This window comes from Blennius ocellaris (genome assembly GCF_963422515.1).
Source record: "Blennius ocellaris genome assembly, chromosome: 18".
In the NCBI taxonomy this organism is placed as follows: Eukaryota; Metazoa; Chordata; class Actinopteri; order Blenniiformes; family Blenniidae; genus Blennius; species Blennius ocellaris.
In genome coordinates, this window is record NC_137667.1 from 22,966,607 (window position 1) to 22,992,743 (window position 26,137).

General features: G+C 42.2%; 1 protein-coding gene across 1 annotated transcript; it reads right to left on the reverse strand.

Annotated features, from left to right (window-relative positions):
- Positions 1–559: 559 nt before the first annotated feature.
- On the reverse strand, positions 560–2,250 carry LOC308143589 (galactose-specific lectin nattectin-like; the record flags this gene model as incomplete). The annotated part of the gene is made up of 5 exons (XM_080514451.1): positions 560–835; positions 1,255–1,363; positions 1,638–1,772; positions 2,058–2,149; positions 2,229–2,250. 5 exons carry the CDS (start codon positions 2,248–2,250, stop codon positions 768–770), a joined length of 426 nt encoding a protein of 141 aa, XP_080370577.1. The 3' UTR covers positions 560–767.
- Between the last annotated feature and the right edge of the window lie 23,887 nt (positions 2,251–26,137).

The window sequence follows — 26,137 nt, forward strand, 5'->3', positions numbered from 1 at the left end:
TTGAATAATACATTAAATACATCTAATTAATTTAATAAAAAAATTCAATAAAGATTGAGTTATCATAGTTTCATGAAATAATTATAATACAATGTTTCTGTACTGTTTTCTGTCTGTCACCTGAACAGAAGCCTTACTGCTAAATTTTAATAGAAAAAAAACACATATAAGCTGCACTTGATGATAAGCAGCAGATGTTTGTTGTAATAGAGCAAGAATTTCTTGACACACCGAGAGAGAGAGAGAGAGAGAGAGAGAGAGATTAAAAATGATCTTGATTAATTTAATGGCAAATTTCAATTAAAGTTTAGTTTCCATAGTTTTATTAAATAATAATAATAGATTAAATGTATAATTAATTTAATACATTTCAATAAAGATTTAGATTTCACCATCACTTTATTAGGTAATAATAGATTAAATATATAATTAATTTGATACATTTCAATAAAGATTTTGAGTTTTCCATACATTTCAAGTGAAAGCACATTGTTTTTTAATAAGAAAAATGACCTTTTGCACAGCATCATTTTCATTTATCTCATCTTTCTCCACTTCCACAATAAGACAATATTCTTTGGCAACACAGTGTTGATTGACTGTATTTGTTGACAGAACTCATCAGATTGTTTGGAAGAAGACAACACAAAGCAGTCCAACAGTTTGCTGCAGAGTAAATATTTATTGGTTATGTTGAAGTCCAGATCCCGACAGCGGACAGGAGAGTCAACGCTGAGGTTGGACACATTGATGCTTCAGGAGCATCTTTACAGGTCCAACGAACAGACAAAAGGCTGTTTCAGAGTACAATCAACGTCATTGATGTGTTCCTTTTCTGCAGAAAGAGAAACAATGTGCATCAAGCTTATTATCAACAGTTTCAATCAGCAGAGAAACAAATTGCAGCAAACATTAATCATTATGAATCCAAACTTCTCAATGTGTCAAAACCAGTGACAAATATTTTTTGGTGGATTGGGAGGAAAACCATGGTCACACAAGGAAACTCCACACAAGAAGGCCTGGGGCCATGCTATCAAATCATCTCATTGTTGTTTGATGACACCTCAGACATTAATGTAAATTAATCGAGTCAATCTGGAGTTTGAACAAAGATTTACCCTTCAAGAAAAGTGGTTTTGCTGATGAGAGGCGATCCTGTATTAAATGAGTCTCAGAGTTGGTTTCCCTCATGTACATTTGTGAATTGAGGCGGATTCCTTCATAAGAAGACAGTGAATGTAGAGTCCTTACCTCCGTAATTTATTTCCATACAGTCCTCATCGCCTTGGTTGTTTGGCTCCCCGGGTCCCCAGCCGCTGAAATCAAACTTGGAGCCGTCGGACCATAGCCACTTCCCTTCCTGAAAGAAACCACTTCAAGACTGAGTTTCCACTCATCACCAGCATGATGCTTTACAACAGAGATCTTCTAGTTAGGGTGGGGGGTGTTTTGTCACTTACACTTACTACAAATACATTATGGAGAAAATCCATGGAAGTAGATTCACTCTGGTGTATATTACCATATCACTTTTGATTAAAGGAGAGTTTACTGGTACTTTTGACTGCAGAATTACCTTGGAACCCTGTATTTTTTACTTTTTAATTTTTATTTTATTTTACTGAAGCACTAACCTGCACTCCATCGTTTCCTCCAAGCCAGCTTCTGGTGTGTTTGTTGGTCGCCTTAAAGATCAAATTCCTGACATATTTGGTTTCGTCAGAATTACGAAGGGATGTCAAGTTTCCACAAGAGTCGAGGCAGAGTTTCTGAGTAGAAAAGACAAAGTGTGATGACAGAGTTAAAATGTGATGGAAAACAGTCCAAAGTAACTATTGTTTTAACTAATATCAGAAACACTGAGAGGAGCTTTAAACTGAAAACATTGATAACAACTGGGACATGAAGTATAATCCTGGTAGCCTGGACCAAAGACAGTGGTCAGAAAACAGCCACTCAGTAGTAAAGCTTACCAGTGGTAAGTTTTAGAAGTGCATACATGCCACACATCTGATCCCACATTGTATCAGAGCAACAGCTGTTTTTAAACTCACCTCTGCCTCGATCCAGGTAAGAGGTTGTGGATAGAAGCGGAAACAGCGCTGGCCGAACTTTGACCACGACTGTGGACAAGGCTTACAGTCATCTGCAGAACAGTTTCATATCATGAGATAACCGGTAATGCATGAAGAAATCCTGACCACAGCATTATATGTGGAAGTTACAGATCAGAGAAATACAAACCATTATCTGCCTCCTGTCAAGAGAAAAATATGATTATCAGAATGGTTGATTATGATTCTGTTTTGAGGACTTCATTATATTGCAAATATTAAGAAATACTCTGGTGATTCATGAATGTTGCAGCTCAATTTTCTGACAGATTAAAAAAACATCTTGCAGGAGATTTTACTCACCACTGATGTGGCCAAGAGGCCAACGATCACCAGCAGGATGAAACGAAGACCTGACTCCATCTGTGTGAAAATACACAACTTGTCACAGTTTGCAGGATGTAAATCAAAGAATAAAGTTTTATGTCAGATTTCAAACACACTCTTTGAACTGGACTGACGTTGCCGACTCTCCTGAGGTGAACAAAACAGTTTCATAAGAAGATAAATTGGTGCAATGTTGCACTAAATGAAATGTCAGGTTCTTACCTTTGTGTGATCAGATGAGTTTGTGCCTGTTGAAGTTCTGTGGTGTCTCTCAGGGGAAAGAAGGGTTTTTATACCCTCATGAGGCACTCTGGTCTCACTGCCTGCAGTGTGTACTTGATTCATCACAAGACTGTTGACATTCTCTAATTAATTTCATATTTGTTCAGAAATCAAAGATCTTTACACAAATATACGAGTTCCTGCACAACCAAACATGTCATAGAGCATCCGGACTCGTGAACCTGAAAAATATAAGTGAGTTAAATAATCCCTTTTGTAGAATTGAAAGGAACAGAACAGAAAATAATTCATCAAACCCAGATTGAAATAGTTTTTACAGTGTTGCTCCCTGAGTTGACAAAAGTATTCACATGCATTACTCCAGCAGAAGTATGGATCCTGGGGTTTAAAAATACTTTTGTTGAAGTTAAACAATCAACTCAAGCATTTTACTCAAGTAGAAGGGTTAAACTACTTAAAGTACCAAAGTAAAAGTAATAAACATAAAAAAATAACGAAACATTAAGGACAAAACCAGCTGAGGCCACCAGTCAGAGGGGCCTGTGGTGCACTGCAACACCTTCCAACAAAACCAACATTATTCTAAATGCCGTAATGACTTTAATGTTATATTTAAATGTTAATGTTGAATAATGTGGGATGCACTAGGCTACCTTCGGTCTCATATATGCCCATTGAAAATGAAAGTGTTTCAGTAAAAATGCCAATACATTAAAGATCTACATGAAATGTGTACTAATGAGCATTAATGTGTTTCATGGAGCAGATAATACGATGATATTGCAGCGCATTTGAAAACAGTTGTTTTTGGATCCAGACATCTATACAAATTCTTCCAGTGCAGTCAGAGATGTACGAGGGTTGTCGGCTCTTCCTGGCTGCCCGCCTCCTCGCTGGTGCTTGCTTGGGACATTTTGCTGGAGTCCTCTTGATTCTCTGCCACAGACATCTTCGTACTACACGGAGTCTATCAATCGCCTCTTGCTACTTCACTAAGGTCAGAAAATAAAATGTTTGCTATATGCTTCCTTAATGTTGGCACACAGCAGGTCCAGGATTCCCTCCTCTCTGGTGGGGCAGCTCACATACTGGGTGAAGGTGGTGAGTGTGGAGGCCTTAATTAGTGATGGCCAAATCAAGCATCAGTGAAGATTCATGAACCTCTTTCTATATTTTCTGACTCCACCAGATGGGACGCTTGAGCTCTGTTTCCACCGCACAAAAATGCAGGGACGGCATTACGGAGCATTACGGAGCGGTATGGTAAAGCATAACCGGAGCCAAATCCAGTACCCGTTTCCACCGCAGCAAGGAGCTTAAAAAGTAGGTGGGGCTTAAGAGCTCCACAGATGTGTGACGTCATAACAGTCGTCTCAGCCTGGCGGCAGATCAGGATCTTATGAATCCTCTGTTGTTGTTTACATCCTCCACTTTGCACTTGTTGTTTAGTTAACTTTTATTTTTTGCAGCCGCAGAGCTGCAGCCACAACTTCCGTGCTTGTCCTGAGAGAGCGAACGCTCCGGCAACTTGCCCCGCACCCGAGCGTGCCGGTGCGCTGCTCCGGGACACGGGAGCACTGAGCTTTCTGCTCAAACACTGGAGCAGCCACTCCGGCGCTGATCTCGCTCCTGCAGCTCCGTGCCAGAACACGGAGGCTCCGAGCGTCTCTGCATCACGTCCTCGGTCCGTCCCCGTGATGCAGCTGCGATGTCGCGGTGCTGACCGCCGTTGAGAGAACGCGTTTGAAAAGAAACCACAGACACGATGCAAAGACAGACCCGGCACCCCCCGGCGTGCTGACACTATGCTGCAAACAGAAAGCTCTGACGCGATGCAAAGTCCCGAGCCCCGGTCTCCCTCTTCCTCACATCCACTCTTTCACGACCAACACGAAAGTTGAGCAGCAAAGAAAAGAAAAGGGAAAAAAAACAAAAACCAGTGCAAAGCTCACCACGCTAACAGCAGAGGATTCATCCAGCCGACATATTAAAATATTGAGGGTGTGTAGTAAATCACTGACCAATCAGCAGACGGCTCCTCAAACTCAGACCAGGTCCATGGTCCTGGTACCCCGACGGAGGGGGAGCAGATGAGCGACTGCCTTTGGAGTGGATGTTTCCGGAAAATCACAAATTCCTGTGGTGGAAACGAGAACCGTAACAGACTATACCGTTCTATCCCCGCACTTTTTGTGCGGTGGAAACGGGGCTTTGGTTTGCTGAACAGACAGTGCCATCTTGTGGCTTCAGAAAATATGGAAAGTGATTCGTGAATCTTCATTGAAGCTTCATTTGGCCATCACCAGCCTCAATGATGTGGTTGAAATCATAGACATTGTTGGAGCCAAAGTCCAGAGGCCACTCCCCCCTCCCCCCTCATGGGAGGGGGGAGGGGGGACCACGTTTTAAGAACAAAGAGACCACATGCTCAGGACTGGAAAAGTTCGCCATTGGTCATGTGACCCTCCCAACACTGGAGGTCAACAGCAGGGGAACCCAAGACCTCCCTCACCAGCCGGAAACTCCGGGGCGGAGTTCCCTCCTTCAGGATTGGTCCCCATTGCCCTGAGCACAGTGGGAACCCGGAACCAAAACCAGCGGTATAAAATCCACCCGCGAAGGTAAACAGACCTCTTCCAAGTCGAATGTGCTCCGAGACGGACGCACCTCTTCGCACGGAGATGAAGTACCACATGTGTTAACACGCTGACCGGGCTGGAGTTTTCTTCACCTCACCTCCCCATTCAGGCTTCCACACACTCTCTCTCACACACACACACACACACACACACACACACACACACACACACACACACACACACACACACACACACACACACACACACACACACACACACACACACACACACACACACACACACACACCCTCTTTCTTTGTACATAGTGTTTGCTGTTTAATAGCTTAGATCTTCGTGTTTGATGTTTATTACTTAATTGTGTTGTTTTAATAAATTAGGAATTATTTATGAATTAATGCATTTTTGTTAATAAACACATTTTTAACTGAATTTATCGATTCTTGGTAATTATTGTGTATTTATTTTTGACAATTCACTAGTTTGTAACAGTCTGCGCTCGAATCTCACACCTTCCTTGTTATTTAAGATTGTTATGTTTTGCACAAGAATGTTAACTAACTTAAATAACCTTTTGACAAATGAGACTGAAATTTGGTATTAGCTATTTCCAGCTTAACTGGTGGTGCCCCGATTTAATTATTATTTGATAAATAACCAATTTATTCAAATTAATAATTTTTCATTAATACATTTTTTTTGAAAATGTATTAACTTTTGAGTAATTACTCAATTACTCTAGGAGTTGCTGATGAGTAAATGACCATTTACTTCATTAGTAATTCCAATTTTTCCTAAATTACTTTCAGTAATCTATTACTTTCAGTAATCTGTTACTTCCATTAATCCATTACTTACAGTAATTATTAATGCTAATTACCAACCATAAATCATAATGGTGCCCCATGTCAGGCTATTTTAAAACCAGTATTGTCACAATATCTGCATAATTTATTCAGAATTGTCTGTTTAGTTTTACAACCGATAACTTTGTTTCTTGCCGAACTTTGTTTTTCGAAGAACACGTTACAGCACTGCTAAGCAAAGTCAGTTGTGTTTGTGAAGCGGTTCGAGCCTTTTTTTTGCATTTCTATGCATTCTTTTGTTTCTGTCATAGAGATAAATGTACACTAACCCGCTATTGCTCACCCAAGGTGCTAACACCACCCTGTCAACTTGAGAGAGGTTACAGTTAGACCAATTAGCAGCCTTTTGAGTTGTAAACCACAGGTGTAACCATCACCTGCACATAAACAACATTTTGGCACTTTTCAAAACACAGCTTTCGCGTGACTCCTACCATGAGTAGTCAGAGACACTGCGTGCTCGGAGCAGAGACTCCTCGGGAGCCACATGACCCAGCCCTGCAGACTGTGGTCGCTGGTCTCCTATGCCTCTCCACGCAGGAGAGAAGAAACCTCAACAGCTACAGCTTAGAGACCTGTGAAGCAGAGATCAGGCAGCTGTTATGCTCTGTGAGGAACCCGGTTGGTCAGGTAGAGCTCACCATTCCGGACGTGTTAGGCCACATTGCACTGCTCTACCAGCGCAAGGCCGAGCTGCAAGCTCTGGAAGCTCAAGAGCAGCTCTCCCAGCTGCAACTTTACAGTTCGCAGCTGAGGATTAACAGTGCCCAGCTGAAGCTGGAGAACTCCCGCCTGCGACAGGAGATCCAGGCCAGGGACGATCAGGCTCCTTATACGGAACCTATTGGGTTACTCGAACTTTTGAGAAAGAAGTTAAAACAAACACATCATCTGATGATTCATCAGACGATGAGTCAGGTTATGGCTCTCAGCACAATGAGCCAAACCACATTGGGGTAAAACCTGGTGCAGCTCTCAGCAGAGATGCAGCACATCTCCGCAGTCTGGAAAATGTCCAGTCAGATGGACAAATGACCCCAGTTATGCGCATTCTTGAAGCTGTCCAGTCAGGTGGACAGCCTCCTCCAGGTCTCTACAATCCTGAGGTGGTCCAGTCAGGTGGACCGCCCACCACAGGTGAGTACAGACTAGGAGCTGTCCCGTCAGGGGGACAGACTGCTGGGGGGGGGGGGGGGGGGGGGCTTGACATGCAGCCAGGGGGCGTGGCACAAGACACCTGCCCAGTGTTGTGGGAGTTGACTGCATCCCACTGAACCGACACCCAGTCCCCCCAGCTTTTCACTCTGATGCTCTGACACACATCCATCGGTGCTTAGCCGCACCACAATGCGCTCTCACAGCTCTTTCACTCCTTTTCAGGAGAATGAAAAGAGTTATTTTCCAGCACCTCACAGTGCTATCAGCTTTGGTCCTCCACTCACTGGAGACCCTCTTGGTCATCTTGACCCTCACTCTCTCCACCGGAGAGAACCAGGGGGGTCCAGCTCAGATGACTCGGACCATTCCGGTCCCCCAAGGCAACGTGGTCTTCGGACCCACCAACTTGAGTCCCTTGCAGAGGACATCGAGCAGTTCGACCCAAACAACCCGGAGGTTAGTATAGAGGACTACCTCCGGGAGGTTGAACGCTGCCTCCTCGACCTGCCTCATCCTTCGTCACGTGAGAAGCTGAAGCTTCTCTGGAAGACGACGTCCAGACGCGTCCATGTTTACATGGAATCCCTCCCACCTGCCGTCAGAGACCATTACTCATCCCTCTGTCATGCACTTAGGGAAGAGTATTTTCGGTACAATGATCCTGCCTCTGCAACTTTTGGTGCACTTGCCATCACTCAGAAGGAGGCGGAGCCTCCCAGAGACAACTCTAGGCGCTTAAGGGCCGCCTACTTCCAAGGCCGCAGTGCATGAAGAGGTTGGATGAAGACCAGACTTTAAAGTCACTCTTCATTAACAACCTCCACAACAGTGTGCGGATCGATGTCGCCCTGTGCTGCAGGACCACAAACCCCACCATGAAAGACCTCCACAAACAGGCGCAGATGGTGTGGGAGCTGCGTCACAGTTCAGGTGAAAACCATGATGGTGACGCAGGCGTCCTGAGAACGCAGGCGACTGGAAACACGAACTCGGCACCTGTAGGTCACGAGGTCCCCTCCCCCACACTTGTTATGGATGGGAGACCCGTTAGATGTCCACAACCTCGACCACGAGGTGGACGACCACACAGAGGTAAGAGATCAGGCAGACCGAGACCTCACCACTCCCAGCGGAGAGGTAAGTGTCACAACCAAGGCCGAGGTCAGACCCAAAACCACTGGGACACAGACGTCCCACAGTGGATCAAAACCTGCATCAAGGAGGTGATGCAGGACCTGAACCCGCCTGGTCAGAAGGGACCCGGTGTCAGGGTTTGTGAACTCAATTGCATGGCAGACAAGAAGCTTAGTTCAAAAGTGATTTATTTTCAAAAACACAGCAGAAGCAAAGTCAGGCAGTCCAAGATCAAAAACCAGAGCAGGCAATGGAGGAAGAAATCCAGGAGGCGAGGTCGGGCAGGTAGAAGGTCAAAACCAGAGCAGGCGATTGAGGAGAAAGTCCAGGAGGCGAAGTCGGGCAGGCAAGCAGAAGGTCAAAAACACACGAAAGGCAACACGAGGGAAAAAGGCGGGTATGAATGGTGTAGAAACTCAGACGAACTGGCAACAGAAGCTGGAAGAGAGGGAAATAAATACACACACTAAGACATAGACAAACAGCTGTGATCAGGGGAGGAGGAAGCAGGAGTGCACAGGGGCGGAGCTAAGGGGAACACAGGAGGGGAGGAGAGAAGGCAGGATCATGACACCCAGCTCCCCTGACGAACCAGACTCCCAGCCCCTGACCGCATGACTTGGCCAGATGCCTCTCCCCTCTGCACACAATCTTTGCTTTGTCAGGAGGAGGAGGAGGAGGAGATCCAGGAGGTCAAAGAGGCCCTCAGAACCAACGGTGGTAGGGGGTGTGGACACCCTCGCCCTGCTTGATACTGGGTCAGGAATCACCCTCATGTGTACAGCCCTAGGAAAGTCACACCAGGTGGAAGAGTGTAGCATAAACATCAGAAGCTTCACTCAGGACTTGTTACCCATCACTAAACGTGTCTGGGCCGACATAACTTTCCAGGACATGTCGGTGACACATCCCATCTATGTCACTGACCTGAACACAGAGAAACTTCTTATTGGTCAGGACCTCTTAAACCAACTGGCCGTGCTGATTGACTGCCACCAATGGCACCTTTGGTCCCAAGTCACCAGCCCGACTCCCCTTGGCCCAGAACCAGGCCACCAAGCTTTCAACAGCAAAGTCGCTGCCATCCAGTCTTCAGGTCCCCTACCAATACTTGGGTCCCTTCCAAAGCCTGACCCAAGCCAATCCACTTCAAGGCTCCCTGACAGTCAGCATCCGCCACAGGTGACGAGTGAGCCCCAGTTCAAGCACACCACTCTTTACCCTTGTCACTGAAGGACGTGAGACCAGTGCACCAAATGTGCCTCCGGAACCTAGGTTCCATCCATGTGTCCACCTCCCACGGTGTGGTGGGCGTGCAAAGACGTACTCATGTACAAAGAAGAACTCACGTCCTTCAGTGACAAGGGTAAAGAGTGGTGTGCTTGAACTGTCATAATTCATATGTCATGACTGTGTATCATGACAAATGAATATTGTCTTTCCCCAGAAATGAACAAACTTTCTGTGGTCCTGTGAGATCCCAACACCAGTGTCTGGCATCCTCGAAAGGGTAAACCTGCCTTTACCACCTTGACTAGTTGAACCCTCCGACATGCATGTCAAGCATTCCCACATGGAAAGAACCTATATAAACATATATGTTTTAATATAGGTTTTGATATAGCATATATGCACATATATGACCATATATATGCTGCATATATGCAGCCCATACATTGTCATATATGTGCATATATGCAGCATTTATGTGCATATATGCAGCATATATGTGCATATATGCAGCATATATATGGTCATATATGTGCATATATGCAGCATATATGTGCATATATGCAGAATATATTGTCATATATGTGCATATATGCAGCCCATACATTGTCATATATGTGCATATATGCAGCATTTATGTGCATATATGCACACATATGCACATATATGCTGCATATATGCACACATATGCACATATATGCTGCATATATGCACATAAATGCTGCATATATGCACATATATGACAATGTATGGGCTGCATATATATATATATATATATATATATGCAGCCCATATGCAGCATATATATGGTCATATATGTGCATATATGCAGCATTTATGTGCATATATGCAGCATATATATTGTCATATATGTGCATATATGTGCATATATACAGCATATATATTGTCATATATGTGCATATATGCTGCATATAGGTTTCATATATGTGCATATATCCTCATATAGGTTCTTTCCATGTGGGTTGTTGGTGACAAGTCCAGTGCGCTTGCCAGTGTCCATGAACCACGAGGGGCTGAGAAATCCATTCTGACAACGACTTCTACTGCTGTCAAGCTGTGTTCCATTTGGTTCCACTTCTTGCTCTCTTGCAATAAGGGCAGTTATTCTTTGATCCATCGTATCCAAACAAGAACAAGAACTCCATATGGGGGAACCTTTCGTTGTTCGTCAGGTGTTCTACCCCGAAGGAAAAGTTGTTTCTGATTGCTGAGGCACGTACACATCTGGATGTTTTGGACACTAAGTTTGAGATGTTAATGAACAATCAAGTTGTTCTATAGTGAACGATGACTTGGACTTTCATTCAGCCAACCCAACAGCAATCAGCACTTCAATCAAATAATCCCGCTGTCACGTCTCAGTGGTTTACGCATTGCCTTAGCCTCTACACTGACTGTGAAAGTTGATGGTAGATAACAGGAGAAAGAGGAGACTGAACTCGTGAGGAATCATCTGGTAAATATTTAGTTATATATGAAACAGTTTTGGAGCGTGACACTGAACCAGGATGTCTCACATCACAGACGATCCCTCTGATCACACATGCTCGGGGGAGTTTGTTCCTTCAAAGGAGTGAAAGCTTGTTCAGAGCTTCAGATGAAGAAACACAACGGCTGTCAGTTCTGTTTCTGTGTTTCAGCTCTGTTTCTGTACCTTTCAATGTGGAATTAGGATTTTATTCTGCACATGTTCAGTTCAGACACGAGCTATTATGTTTCCTGGATGTGGTAGCTATCAGACACCAGTTAGCAGTGTGTCAGCCTGGGTGTTTCTCTGTGGCTGCAGGGATGAATATTATTTCCAAGTTTATCATTTCATAAAGACTCCTGAAATCCTTTCCCCAACACACTGATGTGAACACAAAATGACATAGAAAGACCTCGTGATCAAAATAAAGTGAAAAACAGGCCATTTCTCTTTGTTTTTGGCTTTTTTGTTTGCTGTTGTTTTACACTGGAGATTTGTGCAGCAAGAAGTCAACCTGTTGTTAAATTGGAGTACATTTAATTGGATTAATTTGATTTGATTAAATTAAATTAAATTAAATTAAATTAAATTAAATTAAATTAAATTAAATTAAATTAAATTAAATTAAATTAAATTAAATTAAATTAAATTAAATTAAATTAAATTAAATTGCAAAGGTTTTTTTTTAAAGGTTAAATCTTTTACACAGTTCATGATAAGTCTATAATTTGCTTTCATATAATTTTGAAATGTTTTTAACACCTTTGCTGAACCACATTTTGAATCTGCCGTCAGCTCTCCCAGCTTTGAAAAATACTGTTGGCCCAGATGGGGGAGAGTGTGACAGTACAGGTGAGTCACCAACATGCTGATGAGCTGAGTGCCAGATTGAGTTCCTAAGAAAGGGATTGTTTGTCTAGTTAGTTTTTTGACAGTGACTGAATACAAATAGAGATTAAGAGGAAGTCCAAATATTGACACTTGTTCTATATTTACCCAAGTGGGAGTTGAAGTCTCTGAGAAATAACACATCCTTGATTGTAGCTGGGCAGCCCAAGGATCCCATTTGAACTTAGGAAGTTGAAGCCCACCTCTCTCATATGGTAGATAGAGAAGTCTCAGCCAAAGTCTCACCTTTTCATTATGCCAGATGAATTTGTTTAATATTTCATTCATATTATGCAAGAATGTTTCCTCTAATGGAAGGGGGAGACATTGAAAAAGATATAAAAAAAAAGAATGCAAAATGTTTTGATTTTAATTGTATTTATATGATCAATCATGACAATGGACAGCAGTGCCCACCTTTTCAACATCTCCCTCACTCTGTCCACCAGGAGGACATAGTTTATGGAAATCAGTTGGTTAACCATCCATCCATTATCTGCCGCTTATCCAGGGCCGGATCGTGGAGGCAACAGTCTGAGCAGGGTTACCCAGACTTCATACGCTGACACTTCCTCCAGCTCTTCCAGTGGCACCCCAAGGTATTCCCAGGCCAGCCAAGAGACATAGTCCCTTCAGCGTGCCCTACGTCTTTCCTGAGGCCTCCTACTACCCTACGGAGGAAACTCATTTCAACCGCTTGTATCCAGGATCTCGTTCTTTTGGTCATGACCGTAGGTGAGGGTAGGAATGAAAATCGACCAGTAAATCGAGAGCTTGGTCTTTTGGCTCAGCTCCTTCTGCACCACAACGGACCGATACAACGTCCACATGACTGCAGACGCTGCACCGATCCGCCGGTCGATCTCACTCTGAGAAAGACATATGTCTGTCAGTATTGAAGGGGTCACCATTTTGTGTTAATTTAAGTAAGTGAAATGTGGCTCAGTTTAGTTTGTTTGACTAAGCTTTTGTAACGGTGATGCTAACGGTGTCAATGGGTTTTCCCATTCAAATTAGCATTAAGCGAGCGGACTTTTTCCATACATATAGTTTTAGTATGTTGTTATTTACTGTCCTTTTCTCTGTTCTTTGTTGTACAGTTTTTTCACATGAAGACAATAAATCGTGGTGCGAACCCACAAAGTGTCATCTTTTTATGAAGACCGTTATCTACCTGCCAACCAGGCCCGAGAAGTAAGGGAGGGCAGAATACTCGTACTCATCAAAAATACATTACCGTACCGGATAGTCGTCTGAAACGAGTATCCAGCTCATCTCCAGTGTCTGGCATCCTCGAAAGGGTAAACCTGCCTTACCACCTTGACTAGTTGAACCCTCCGACATGCATGTCAAGCATTGTTGGTGACAAGTCCAGTGCGTTTGCCAGTGTCCATGAACCACGAGGGGCTGAGAAATCCATTCTGACAACGACTTCTACTGCTGTCAAGCTGTGTTCCATTTGGTTCCACTTCTTGCTCTCTTGCAATAAGGGCAGTTATTCTTTGATCCATCGTATCCAAACAAGAACAAGAACTCCATATGGGGGAACCTTTCGTTGTTCGTCAGGTGTTCTACCCCGAAGGAAAAGTTGTTTCTGATTGCTGAGGCACGTACACATCTGGATGTTTTGGACACTAAGTTTGAGATGTTAATGAACAAGCAAGTTGTTCTATAGTGAACGATAACTTGGACTTTCATTCAGCCAACCCAACAGCAATCAGCACTTCAACCAAATAATCCCACTGTCACGTCTCAGTGGTTTACGCATTGCCTTAGCCTCTACACTGACACTTACAGATTTGGGGTTTATTAGATAAAAAGGGTATTGTGGACTGTGAAAGTTGATGGTAGATAACAAGAGAAAGAGGAGACTGAACTCGTGAGGAATCATCTGGTAAATATTTAGTTATATATGAAACAGTTTTGGAGCGTGACACTGAACCAGGATGTTTCACATTACAGACGATCCCTCTGATCACACATGCTCGGGGGAGTTTGTTCCGTCAAAGGAGTGAAAGCTTGTTCAGAGCTTCAGATGAAGAAACACAACGGCTGTCAGTTCTGTTTGTGTGTTTCAGCTCTGTTTCTGTACCTTTCAATGTGGAATTATGATTTTATTCTGCACAAGTTCAGTTCAGACAAGAGCTATTATGTTTCCTGGATGTGGTAGCTATCAGACACCCCAAGGTATTCCCAGGCCAGCCAAGAGACATAGTCCCTTCAGCGTGCCCTAGGTCTGTCCTGAGGCCTCCTACTACCCTACGGAGGAAACTCATTTCAGCCACTTGTATCCAGGATCTCGTTCTTTTGGTCATGACCATAGGTGAGGGTAGGAATGAAAATCGATCAGTAAATCGAGAGCTTCGTCTTTTGGCTCAGATCCTTCTTCACCACAACGGACCGATACAACGTCCACATAACTGCAGACGCTGCACCGATCCGCCTGTCGAGCTCACTCTCCATATTCCCCCCACTCGTGAACAAGACCCCGAGATACTTGAACTTCTCCACTTTTGAAGAAGGCACTCCACCGGCCTGAAGGGGGCAAGCCACCTTTTTCTAGTCGAGAACTATGGCCTCGGATTTAAAGGTGCTGATCCTTATCCCAGTGGATTCACACTTGGCTGCAAACCGCCACGCCAATGCATGCTGAAGGTCCAGGTTCCATGAAGCCAACAGAACCACATCATCTGCGAAAAGCAGTGATGAGATCCTGTGGTCCCCAAGCCGGACCACCTCCGGCCCCTGACTGTACCTAGAGATTCTGTCCATGTAGGTAATGAACAGAACCGGTGACAAAACACATCCCTGCCGGAGGCCAACGTGCACTGGGTACAGGTACAACTTACTGCGAACCAAACTCCTGCTCCGGGCATACAGGGACCGAACTGCCCTTGACAAAGGGCCCCGGACTCCATCCTCCCGGAGCACCCCCCACAGGACGTCCTGAGGGACGAAGTCGAGCGCCTTCTCCAGATCCACAAAACACATGTGGACAGGTTGGGCGAACTCCCATGAACGCTCGAGCACCTGGTGGAGGGTATAGAGCTGGTCCAATGTCCCCTGTAGTCGGAACACACCCTCCGATTCCCCTTTTTAAAAAGAAGGACCAGCACCCTGGTTTCAAATCAAATCAATCAATCAAACTTTATTTCTATAGCCCTTTACAATCACCTAGTGGTATCCAAAGTGCTTTACAACAAAGCTATATATATATTTAAAAAAAAAACCCAACACATTAAGAAATAAATACGAGAATAATACATAAAAACAATAAATAAAACACATGTACTGACTGTGGGAGGTGCGGCGGTGCTGCAGGTTGGTGAAGCCTTCCAGAGATTCATAAAAACAGAGCATACAGAATAAAATACACTGCCCTAGACAGAGTTAAAAGCCAACTTAAAAAAGTGAGTTTTCAGCTTTGATTTAAAAGCTACTGTCTCTGACCGCCACGCGATGTTACAGAGACGGATCAGCCACCACCCACTGTAGCCCCTGTGGGTGGTGGGCTCACAGGAGGAAGCGGAGGAGGGGCCTGCGTCGTCCCTTCGGGTTGAGCCCGGCCGCCAGGCACTCGCAAATGAGCCCCTACCCCAGGCCTGGCTCCAGGGTGGGGCCCCGGCTGTGCCTTACCAGGCGACGTCTCCCTCCTCTGGTTTTTTCTCTTAGAGGTATGTTGAACTGCTTTTAGTTTGACTCGTCACCAAGGACCTGTTTGCCTTGGGAGACCCTACTGGGGGGCATAAAGCCCTCCAACAACATAGCTCCGAGGATCATTGGGGTACTCAAACTCACCCACCAGTAGCAGTTCAAGGGGGAGTTTGGTTGCTTTACATTGGGACCGATTTTGACTCCCAGGTACATAAAACTATTGTAAATGGTGTATTAATGAGGCGCTGCAATCCTTCATTCTCATTTAATGTTATTAAAGCTGATTTAAAAATTTTTATTTTACATCCAGAGGTATTTCCAAAGCTCCCAATTAAGGTTTCTAATTGGGGAATACTGTCTTTCAAATTTGTGAAGAAGATTATTACATTATTCGTGTAAAATGATAGACAGTGGTCTTTGCCACCGATAGTCACACCAGAGATACCACGATGGACTCCTATGGCCGTAAGCCAAGGGTTCCATCGCCATCATAAATGGGACAGGTGAGAGTGGACACCCTTGTCTAGTTGATCATCGAAGAGCAAATGGTTTGGAAACATTGTTGTTCTGCAGTATTTGAGCGGCTGGTTCAGTGTACAAAAGTTTAATCCATTTTTGGAAGTTCACGCCAAATTCACAATGTTTGAGCACATTAAAAACAAGCCCCACTCAATTCTATCAAAAGCTTGGCTATCCAAGGATAGCATGGCTATGTCGCTGCAGTTATTTTTTGTCATATATTATATTGAAAACACGCATAATTTGAAATCTTTGCCTATTTTTAATAAACCCAACACATATCTCTGGCCCCACCACGACCTCTGGCCCAGTAATAAATTGATCAAATATAGATTTCAAAACCAAAATTTTATTTTCTTCTTTATTTTTTTATAGAAGAGACACGCAGTTACAGATTTTCTTTCATAAAAGTCATGTGATTTTGCTCTTTGATTTTTACATTATTGAACTTGGAACAAACGAGCAATAGAGAGACTGGATACACGTTTGGTTCACATAGCATTATCAACAGTAGCAATTAGCAGTGTTTATATCAAAATTACACAAAATCAGATCTTATAGGCTTAACATATTCTGCCCATTTTGGCCAGATTCTATAAAATGAGTATATTTGCAATTTCAGCTGAGAAGAAATGTTTTCCATGAAGTAGAGGTCATGCACAATGTTGATCCACTTCTCGTCTGTTGGTTTTTCAGGCTTGAGCCATCTTCTGGTGATTTGCCTTTTTACTTGCTGCTAACAGAATGTAAAGTAGTTTCTTGTCTCTATTGTTAAGAACGACCAATTCTCTGTTACCAAGATAGATTGCTTCAAATGATAGTTTGACAGCTCCCCAAAACATGGAAATGATTTGCCCCTGTGATACCACCCCTCCAACATACAAATCCACTTCCCTGGTATTTTTATTGTATATCTTTTTTTTCTGGTGTAATGAAAAAAACACATTGTTTTCCCAACAGAATTGACGCCATGTATTTGAGCCAGATGAGACCCACTGAATTTCACAGATGTGATCCCATTTCTCCTCAGTGACAGTGAAACATCCTTCTCTTTTCATTTCTCTGTCATCTAGTAGGTGTTCTCACCCTGACTCCACACGATGCTGCTGGATAGTTTGGAAACTATTTTGTTAAGGGACAATGATTTTGTTACTGACATCAATGTGTGCAAGAGCCCTTAGTCACATGAAGGCATTTTAATACTTTGATTGAAATAGTGCTCGATTTGCTGCGACTTGAAAAACTCTCCAGAGGCCAACCCATGTTTTTGGCTTTGAGTATCAAACGTTTGCAGCGCCGCCTTGTGGACAAATGAGTTACTGTTAGTGAATACTTTTAACAGCCATGTTTTAAATCTGTCATCATAATTATTAACATTTTGAAAGTTTTAATTCACAAGGACTTTTATTATGATGAAATTGTGTTTTTTTTATTTTGAAAGCCAGCTACGCTCTCATCTAGCTAACTCCTAAATTTTATTTTTTAAGGTTTTAGGTGTCATGTTCGATAAACAAGGACTTTTACTTTGAAGGAGTTGAGGGGTGGGGGTATTTTCAAAGTCCAGACATACAGGTTAACTGGTCAGAGTTTGATTGACAGCTCCTCTCAGGTGAGTGAGAATTCATTGGAATTGTCACTGAGTGCAGTTACTAGTGATGGCCAAATGAAGCTTCAATAAAAGTTCATGAACCACTGCCTTTATTTTATGAAGCCACTAGATGGAAGTGTCTGTTCAACAATTCTATATCTGCAATATCAATCTATCAATATCTGCAAACCAAGAGCGCCATCTGGTGGAGCCAGGAAATCTAGAACGTGGTTTATGAATCTTCATTGAAACGTCATTTGGCCGTCACCAGCAGTTCCATCAGGGTAGTTGGTCACACGTGTGAAATTTGGAGCAGATCACAGCATTTTACAGGTGATTTAGACGCCACTCATGCAGCTGCACAACAAGCAGACGTCTTTTAGAGAATGGCTGCAGCCATCAGAAAGCGCTGAGTGTGTTGGTCCTGCAACAGAATCCGACCAGGACTCTGGAGTCTTGGTCCCCAAAAGAGTCCCTGATGATCCTTCACTGCTCCTGGACACAACAGGAAGAACACATTACAACTGCTCACAGTACAGTGGTGATCATTTACTGTATGAGTTTCCAGGGGGGTCTCACACAAAGTTTGACGTGTGTTTTCTGTCTGTAATGTGTATTTTAGTTGAAGGCAGAGACGTTGTGGGACGTCTCCACAGTGATTAAAGCTTCAAACCAGCAGTCTGCTCTCACCACATTTCATTCTGGGATGAACCCTGTCTGTGTGTGTTTGGAGCTCCTGGTCTGCTTGTTTTAGTACTTTGGCTTCTCCACACCATCAGAAGACAAGTTTGTTAGAACATCAGCGACTCACAGAAACCCCCATGATGCATTGCAGCTAACAGCGCTGTGATAACTGCAATACCCCTGGGGGCCCGAGGTAGGAAGGACTATGGGTTCTCTGGGCCCCAGAATAATGATGAATGAAGTCCAAGATGACATCAGTAAAGAAAGACTTTGTTAAATAACTAACATATAAGATACATATTTCAAACTCTACACACACAATACTTTAATGCCAGAAAAACAAACCACTGAAATTTACAAAATTTTAAGTAAGATAAAAATGCAACCAAGTAAAAATCAAAACAAAACAAACAAACAAAAGAAACCCAAGGAATTGAAGTGGAAAGTAAGAACTTGGTCTTTTATCTATCGCCCACTTGTAGTGCAATGTTTTTTCTTAAAACTGCTGTTTGCAGGCCTCGGCTTCTGCAAATGCAGCCACAATATCTTCCATATCTCAGGACCTCTGAACATCTGTCTCTATGGAAACCAGTGGTGGTCCTGTGAGCCTCTCCTGGAACAACAAGACTCATGACATTCTGTGTCAGCAAAGCTGGACTTCTTCTTAAAATAAAGCTGTTAAATTGGTGTAAAGTAAGAATAAATATGTGCTCTATGTTTGTCATACCACAGAAGTGTGTTGCTACTGTCAGATTTGAATGACTATTATATACATATATACACACTTTATGAACGTGTTTAGAACAAAATGGCTGGATTCAATTTACAGACTTCAATGTGCAGTGAACGTTTCTGGTGTTTGGTGGAGGACTGGGAGTTTGGGACAAAGTGTCTGGGAGTGAGACTAACACTAATTTGACAGACACAGCTTACACACTCATTTACCACTATAACATTTTGTCTTTTAATCCTCTTCTTGTTTTTCTTTTCTTTCTGTTTCATGTGCCCTGAGATTTGTATGCTTCCTTTTTTCATTGCGTTGATGCTGGGTAGTAGTGGGGCCCCACTAGGGAGGTTCCCAACATGTCATTGACATGTTTCCAGGGATTTCAAGTTGTGTCGCTGATATCTGCCGTCTCTGGGGCCCCCAACTGGAAACTAGCCAGTGACTATTCTGAAAGGGCCCTGTTCTGGGGATGTTTGATGTGTACTTCAAGGAATCATGTGACCAAGGTGAACAAAGTGAAAAAGACAGTGGTACAGACAGAGAGAGAATGTGGAATGTACTCAATGAAATCATGGAGAAAAAATCTACCTGTACTTCTTTTGTTTAATTGAATGGAGTTTATTGAACTAAGCCACAGATTGCAAATTATTTCAATGATTATTTTGTTAATACGGTTTCCAAACTAGAAAGAAAATGATTGTACTGTTGATTCCAACTCTGATGAGCTGATAAAAAAATCTATGATGAAGGATAAACTGTGTAATTTTGAATGTCATCAGGTTAATGTTGTGCAGGTGGAAATGTTGCTGAGATCTTTGACTATTGGTGGGTCTGCTGGTTCAGACAACTTGGATAGTCGGCTGTTGAAATTATGGGCTGCACATATTTCTAAACCAATGTGTCACATATTCAACAGATGTGGGATCAATGGTGTGTGTACAAAACTTTGGAAGGAGGCAAAGATCATTCCTTTACTCAAAGACACCAAATCAACTGTCTGTGGTTCCAATAGTAGGCCTATTAGCATTCTGCCTGTTCTGACTAAAGTATGGGAAAAGATTGTATTTGATTGTATTGATGACTCAATGTGAATGGGAACAATATTATTGACTTCAGTGCTGCATTTGATGTGATCCACCATGACATTTTGATTTCCAATCTGATTAGCTTTTGCTTCTTCTGCTATCAAGTGGTTGAAGAGCTTTCTGTCTGAGAGGTCGCAAAGAGTTTATTTTAATGGTGCATTATCTTACAGTAAGTCCCTGGACTGTGGAGTCCCTCAAGGAAGCTGCCTCGTACCTCGGTCATTTTCAATGTGTACGAATGATAAACTGTATGCACTCAGTAAGGCTACATTGACTATGTTTGCCAATGATTCTACTCTTTATTATGCAGCTCCTACATGTTCAGATTAATCAGGTTCTGTCTTGTGAGATCAGCAAATTATTTAACTGGATCGAAACAAATCAACTTATTCAATATTATTCTAAATATATCAAAAACATTGGGTATAATGTGTTCCAAGTATAGATTATCACAACATCCAAAATTGAATATGCAAGTAAATGGTCAAACTATACAACAAGTGAAAACAATGAAGCTTCTGGGACTTTGGCTTGATTGCACATTGTCATGGTCTGATCACATCAAGAACGTTGTTCTCAAAATGGGTAGAGCTGTTGCCATAGCAGCTAAATATGCACCGCTTCTTAATTCACAGTTACTTAGTGGTGTTGTCTGTACATTGGTTTAATGTCATTTAGATGACTGTTCAGTAGTTTGGGCTGCTGCATCAAACTGTCTACTGAGAAAATGACAAGTAGCTCAAAACAAGGCTGCAAGACGGGTTCTTGGTTGTTCTGCGAGAAATGCATGAACATCTTGCTTGGCTGACTGTCGACCACAGACTAGTGAAGGTCCGGCAACACCGACGCGTCGGCACATATGTGGAGCTCCTAGAGCAAACCCTGCGTCGGTGCGCGTGTCGCTTGGAGAAAGTCACGTGACCGATACAGGAACTGTTTGGAACTGACAGTGACGCCAAACTGTGTTTATAAGGAAGTGCATCTGTCAACGGGATGCATCTGCCAAAAGAATCTCGGATCTTTTGCGGTTCAGCGTCAAATTCACCTGGAGTTATGGAGCAGCCTCAAGTGAAAAGAAAGGTTTCTTGTGTGGGACCATTTTGATGTCATATCGGAAAATAAGGTATTTGTTTTAAGTGAATTTAATCCTTCTTGTTTCATCCTGTTCTCAGAGTTTCCTCTTGATCTATCTGAATTCAAATTCGTTTCAAAGTGACTCTTAATTTACTATTCATATTATTTTCTGCAGGTTAAATGTCGCATTTGTTCAACAGAACTTTCATATTTAAATAAAAGCACCTCCTCAATGCTGAGGCATTCCAGGGCTCGGCATGAGGATGAAGTCCCAGATTCACCCAGGATTAACTGCATACTATACAGCTATTCTACAACTTACTCAGTTCCTTTATTGATAATCACTTCCTATTAATTTATTCTTGACTTAATGTTTAACCATCAAGCTTCCAGGAAGCAGATGCTGGACGAGGCTCTGCTGAACTTCCTCCTGAAGGACTGCCGGCCCCTCAGCATCCTGGAGACTGAAGGGTTCAGGAACTGGTTCAGGTCCTTCAGCCCTCATATGTTTTGCCAACCAGCAAGGTTTGTGGAGGACTTTGTTTTAAAAGTCAACTTGTTATTAAAGTATTTTCTGTTTTTAGGGGAGAAAACGAGCAGGAAGGAGAGGTGCCTCCCACAATCAGGCCCAAAACCCTCCTCAGCCACCAAGGCCCCTGTTTCCTCCACCATCTATTGCCTGGACAACTCAGGCCAAGTGTCTGATTCCAGCCTCAGTCCGGCTCCTGGTCCACAGTGACACAGTTCCCCGCTGCCGCCCCACAGCAGCCACACACTTCTGACAATAAATAACAATGAAAAAAATCCACTCTCATTCTATCATTTGATTTAATTACCATACAATGAGTAGCATTACTTTACATTTGATTACCTGATGGTTGTTGATGCTTAGTGGCATGGTGGAGCAGTGGCTAGCACTCTCACCTCACAGCAAGAAGGTTGTGGGTTCAAATTCCGGGTGTTTCTGTGTGGAGTTTCATGTTTCCCCCTCCAGTCACAAAACAAATATGCACTGTAGGTCCCTGAGCTCCTCAGGACACACTTGTATAAGAGATTATTAATCTTAATGAGGTTCTCCTGATTAAATAAAGGCAAAATGACATGAAACATACATACATATAAAAACTAACCCATTCCCCAACAAGTGCAGTTCTATAATCAAATGACAATAAATTACTAAATCTTCAGAGGCCAACCCAAAAACAGTTTTCAAAACCATTCAATGTCATTTTAATAACAGAAACATGGATTCATAATGACGTAAATACACAACCCTCAATAGAAAATTCCATTTCTCCAAGTTTGAACAGAAGAAACAAGCATGGTGGGGTGTAGCTTTGTTTATAGACTGAAATTATAGTTTCAAAGTGATGGAAAAAAGACTATGGTGGTGGAGGACACACTTGAATGCCTTACTATAGAAATGACAAGGCAAAAAAAGACAAATATTGTGGTGAGTTGTATTTCTAGAACACCTGGCTCTGATATAGATGTTTTTCTAACTGGGTGGAGGAACACTTTTCAGTTTTAAATCAGAAAGTCATGTTTGTGGGGGAGATTTTAACATCGATCTGTTAAACCCAAATAAACATAAAAAAGGATGAATTTATAAATACTTTATTTATTATAGGTCTGTTTCCTCTAATAACTAAACCGAGTAGAATAACAACCCATAGTGCTACTTTGATTGATAACATTTTCTCAAATGAAATAGAATGTGATCCAGTCAGTGGATTAATGATAAATGATATCATTGATCACCTTCCAGTCTTTGTATTGTACAAAAATGGATGTTTAAAAAATGAAGAGGAAAACAAGTATTGGTTAGAAGGATAAAAACAGAGAAAACTATTGATGCGTTTAAAAAGGAGTTATTAGCTTTTAACAACCAATTATCCAAAGTATTTCAAAGATGAGGCTAAAACTCTAAATAATATGAATGAAGTAGTTGATACCTTTAATAAATTCTTTGTAAATGTTGGACCCAACCTGGCTGCAAAAATAGCAAATGCTGAGAAATATAATTGTGAGCTTATAGACACAAATCCTCTGTCCTGTTCCTCAATCCTGTGGAGGAAAAGGAGCTACTGGACATTGTTAGAGGGTGTAAAAATAAAACCTGGACAGATTATTATGATATGGATATGAAGACCTTAAAAAGAGTTATTGAAAGTCTCTCTCAGCCGTTAACATACATCAGTAACTTCTGTTACAAACTGGCCAATTTCCTGATAGCATGGAAGTTAAAAGTGATTCTTCTGTTCAAGGCAGGAGAGAAACATCTCTTCACAAACTACAGGCCTGTCTCCCTCTGACCGCAATTCTCTACAATCTTAGAATTTCAAGAAACATTGCAATAATAGCAAAAGCAAAGCACATTTTAAATATCAAAGCTTTACACACCTTATATTGTTCTCTGATTTTGCCCTATTTCTATTATTGTACTGTGGTTTGGGGTAGTACTTATAAAAACACAGTAAAACCAATAGTAATGTTGCAAAAAAGAGCTATTCCATTAATTCATAAAGTTGGGTTTTTGGACCACACAAACTCATTTTTAAAATCAAAGATCATGAAGTTTAGCGACATTGTTGAGTTCCAAGCAGTACAGATGTTTTATAAAGCAAGTTACAGATTGTTACCAAGACAAATACAAAGAAGGTTCCAAGATCGTACTGGTCCTTATGAACCACGTGAGGAATTAAACTTTAGGACTCAGAAACATAAACACAACCCTGAAAAGTTTTAGCCCGACAGTTCATGGTGAACAATTGTGGAACAAACTGGAGATGGAGCTGAAACGATGTCCAAACATCAACCTGTTCAAGTATAAATACAAACAAAAGACAAAAGTGTGTGTGTGTGTGTAAGTTTGGTCCATGTTGATATTGTCGTTTGAAATGTAACAAGTTCTCTTTTGTTGATGTTTTGTTGATGTTTTGTTCTTTTATATCAGTGTAAAATGTACTTATTATTGCAGTGAATTTGGGGGGAGGCGCTCATAAGCTTCTTGCTTCAGCCCACTCCTTTTGAGCAGATTGTTTACTGCTCAAACAAACAAAGAAAAAAAACAAATCCTGTCCCTGGATGACCTCTGACCTCTGGTAGGTCCTGATGAGCTTCAGCTTTGAGAAGCTCTTCTCTGCTGAGGCCACAGTCACAAGCCATTCTCAGGGCGATCCTCAGACTGGCTTACAATTCCTCCAAATGTTCATTGTGGATGAGAGTGAATCAATCTGCAGATGAAGACGGTCCTACTGCTTCCTGGTCAGGAGAAGGTCCTGAAGAATGGGATGGTCCATGAAGCTGGAAAGATCCCTCTGGTTCAATGCCTGGAGCTCCCAAATATTTAACAATTGCTCCTGTAAAGAAAAAGCAGGAAGTGAATTTGAATTCTTTAAATCTCAATTGGAATGGTCTAATTTCAAATTAAATCTATTGAATGGGAATCACAATAAAGTCATGATGTCCCCTGGTATTTGTCCCGGGATGCCAGCCGGCCAGTTGACCACCGGGAACATCGTATTTCCAGTTAGTGTTTGTATCGGAGGAGTTTATGCCAGGTAAAAGTTGTAATTACTGTCATAAAAGCCATTTCTTATCATCTGTGTTCGACTAGTTTAGCCTAGTGCAGAGTCCAGTATGTGAGGCACAAAACATTGAATGTAAAACTGAATTTTAATGGAGAGAAGTGAATCTGAAAAGTGAATGAATTTGGGAGCTCTTTATTTATTTATTTAATGAAATACAGTTAGATTTTATTCATGCATTCATCTGTGTGCAAAGTTCAAATCAGGAGGACTTGCTCCACTCAGGCTCAAAAAGCACATGTATGATCACAGACAGCGCCACCTGGGGGACAACAACTCTGCTTGTTTTAATTCTGCTTCATGTGGAGGCACTGAAAAACTGGATCTTTGTTAAAGCAGGACTGGTCCTTCCAAGATGTTTAGTTAAAGAACAGATTCATCTCTGATTCATCAGTAGAGACAGCATAATAATCTACACTGAACAAAAATAGAAACGCAACATGTTTGTTTTGCTCCCTATTCTGTTATTTTGAACGCCACTGTTTTATCCATGAGAGGGCAACATTTGTTAGTCAGTCATGCCACTTAATAAAAATAAAGAACAAAACACATTTAAAAAAAATGCGTGATAGCATTTTATTTTTTATTACAGCTTTCTTAAGAGCAACAGACATAAAGCAACACTGAGTCCTGAGCTGAGATGCAGGTGATACTGCCTCAAAGTCATGCTGTCAGTTTGTAAACATCGTTTTACTACCTGACACCAGGAAGTAAAACGTACACGGGTAATCGCAGTGAACCTCATCTGGAACAAACCTTTTGGTCAAAACTGGACACTACAGTCCAAAACTCCTGGAGATATTTGGGACAAAGGACGGGGTTGAGTCATGCTGGATTCACCCAGTCAGGAAAAGTTGCAGGGACATTAATGTAATTTGGGCTCATACACACTGAGACAAATGATGACACTATGTGAACAAATGTAATGTTTTCTACTATTGGCCCATGCCCTATTGTGAGAAACAAATAACACTTGATATGAAGGAATAAATGCTATTCTTACCATCCATCAGTAGATGGCAGCAGAGGCCCGATAATGAAAGACTTGGCTTCAGTATGAAAGCAGGAGAGCGCATGAAAGTGCTGCAAATAGTGGTCACAGTATTTTTATATGACCCAGAGACAAATGAGACAAAGCACAGTAGATAAGCTGCAGTTTGGGTGGTT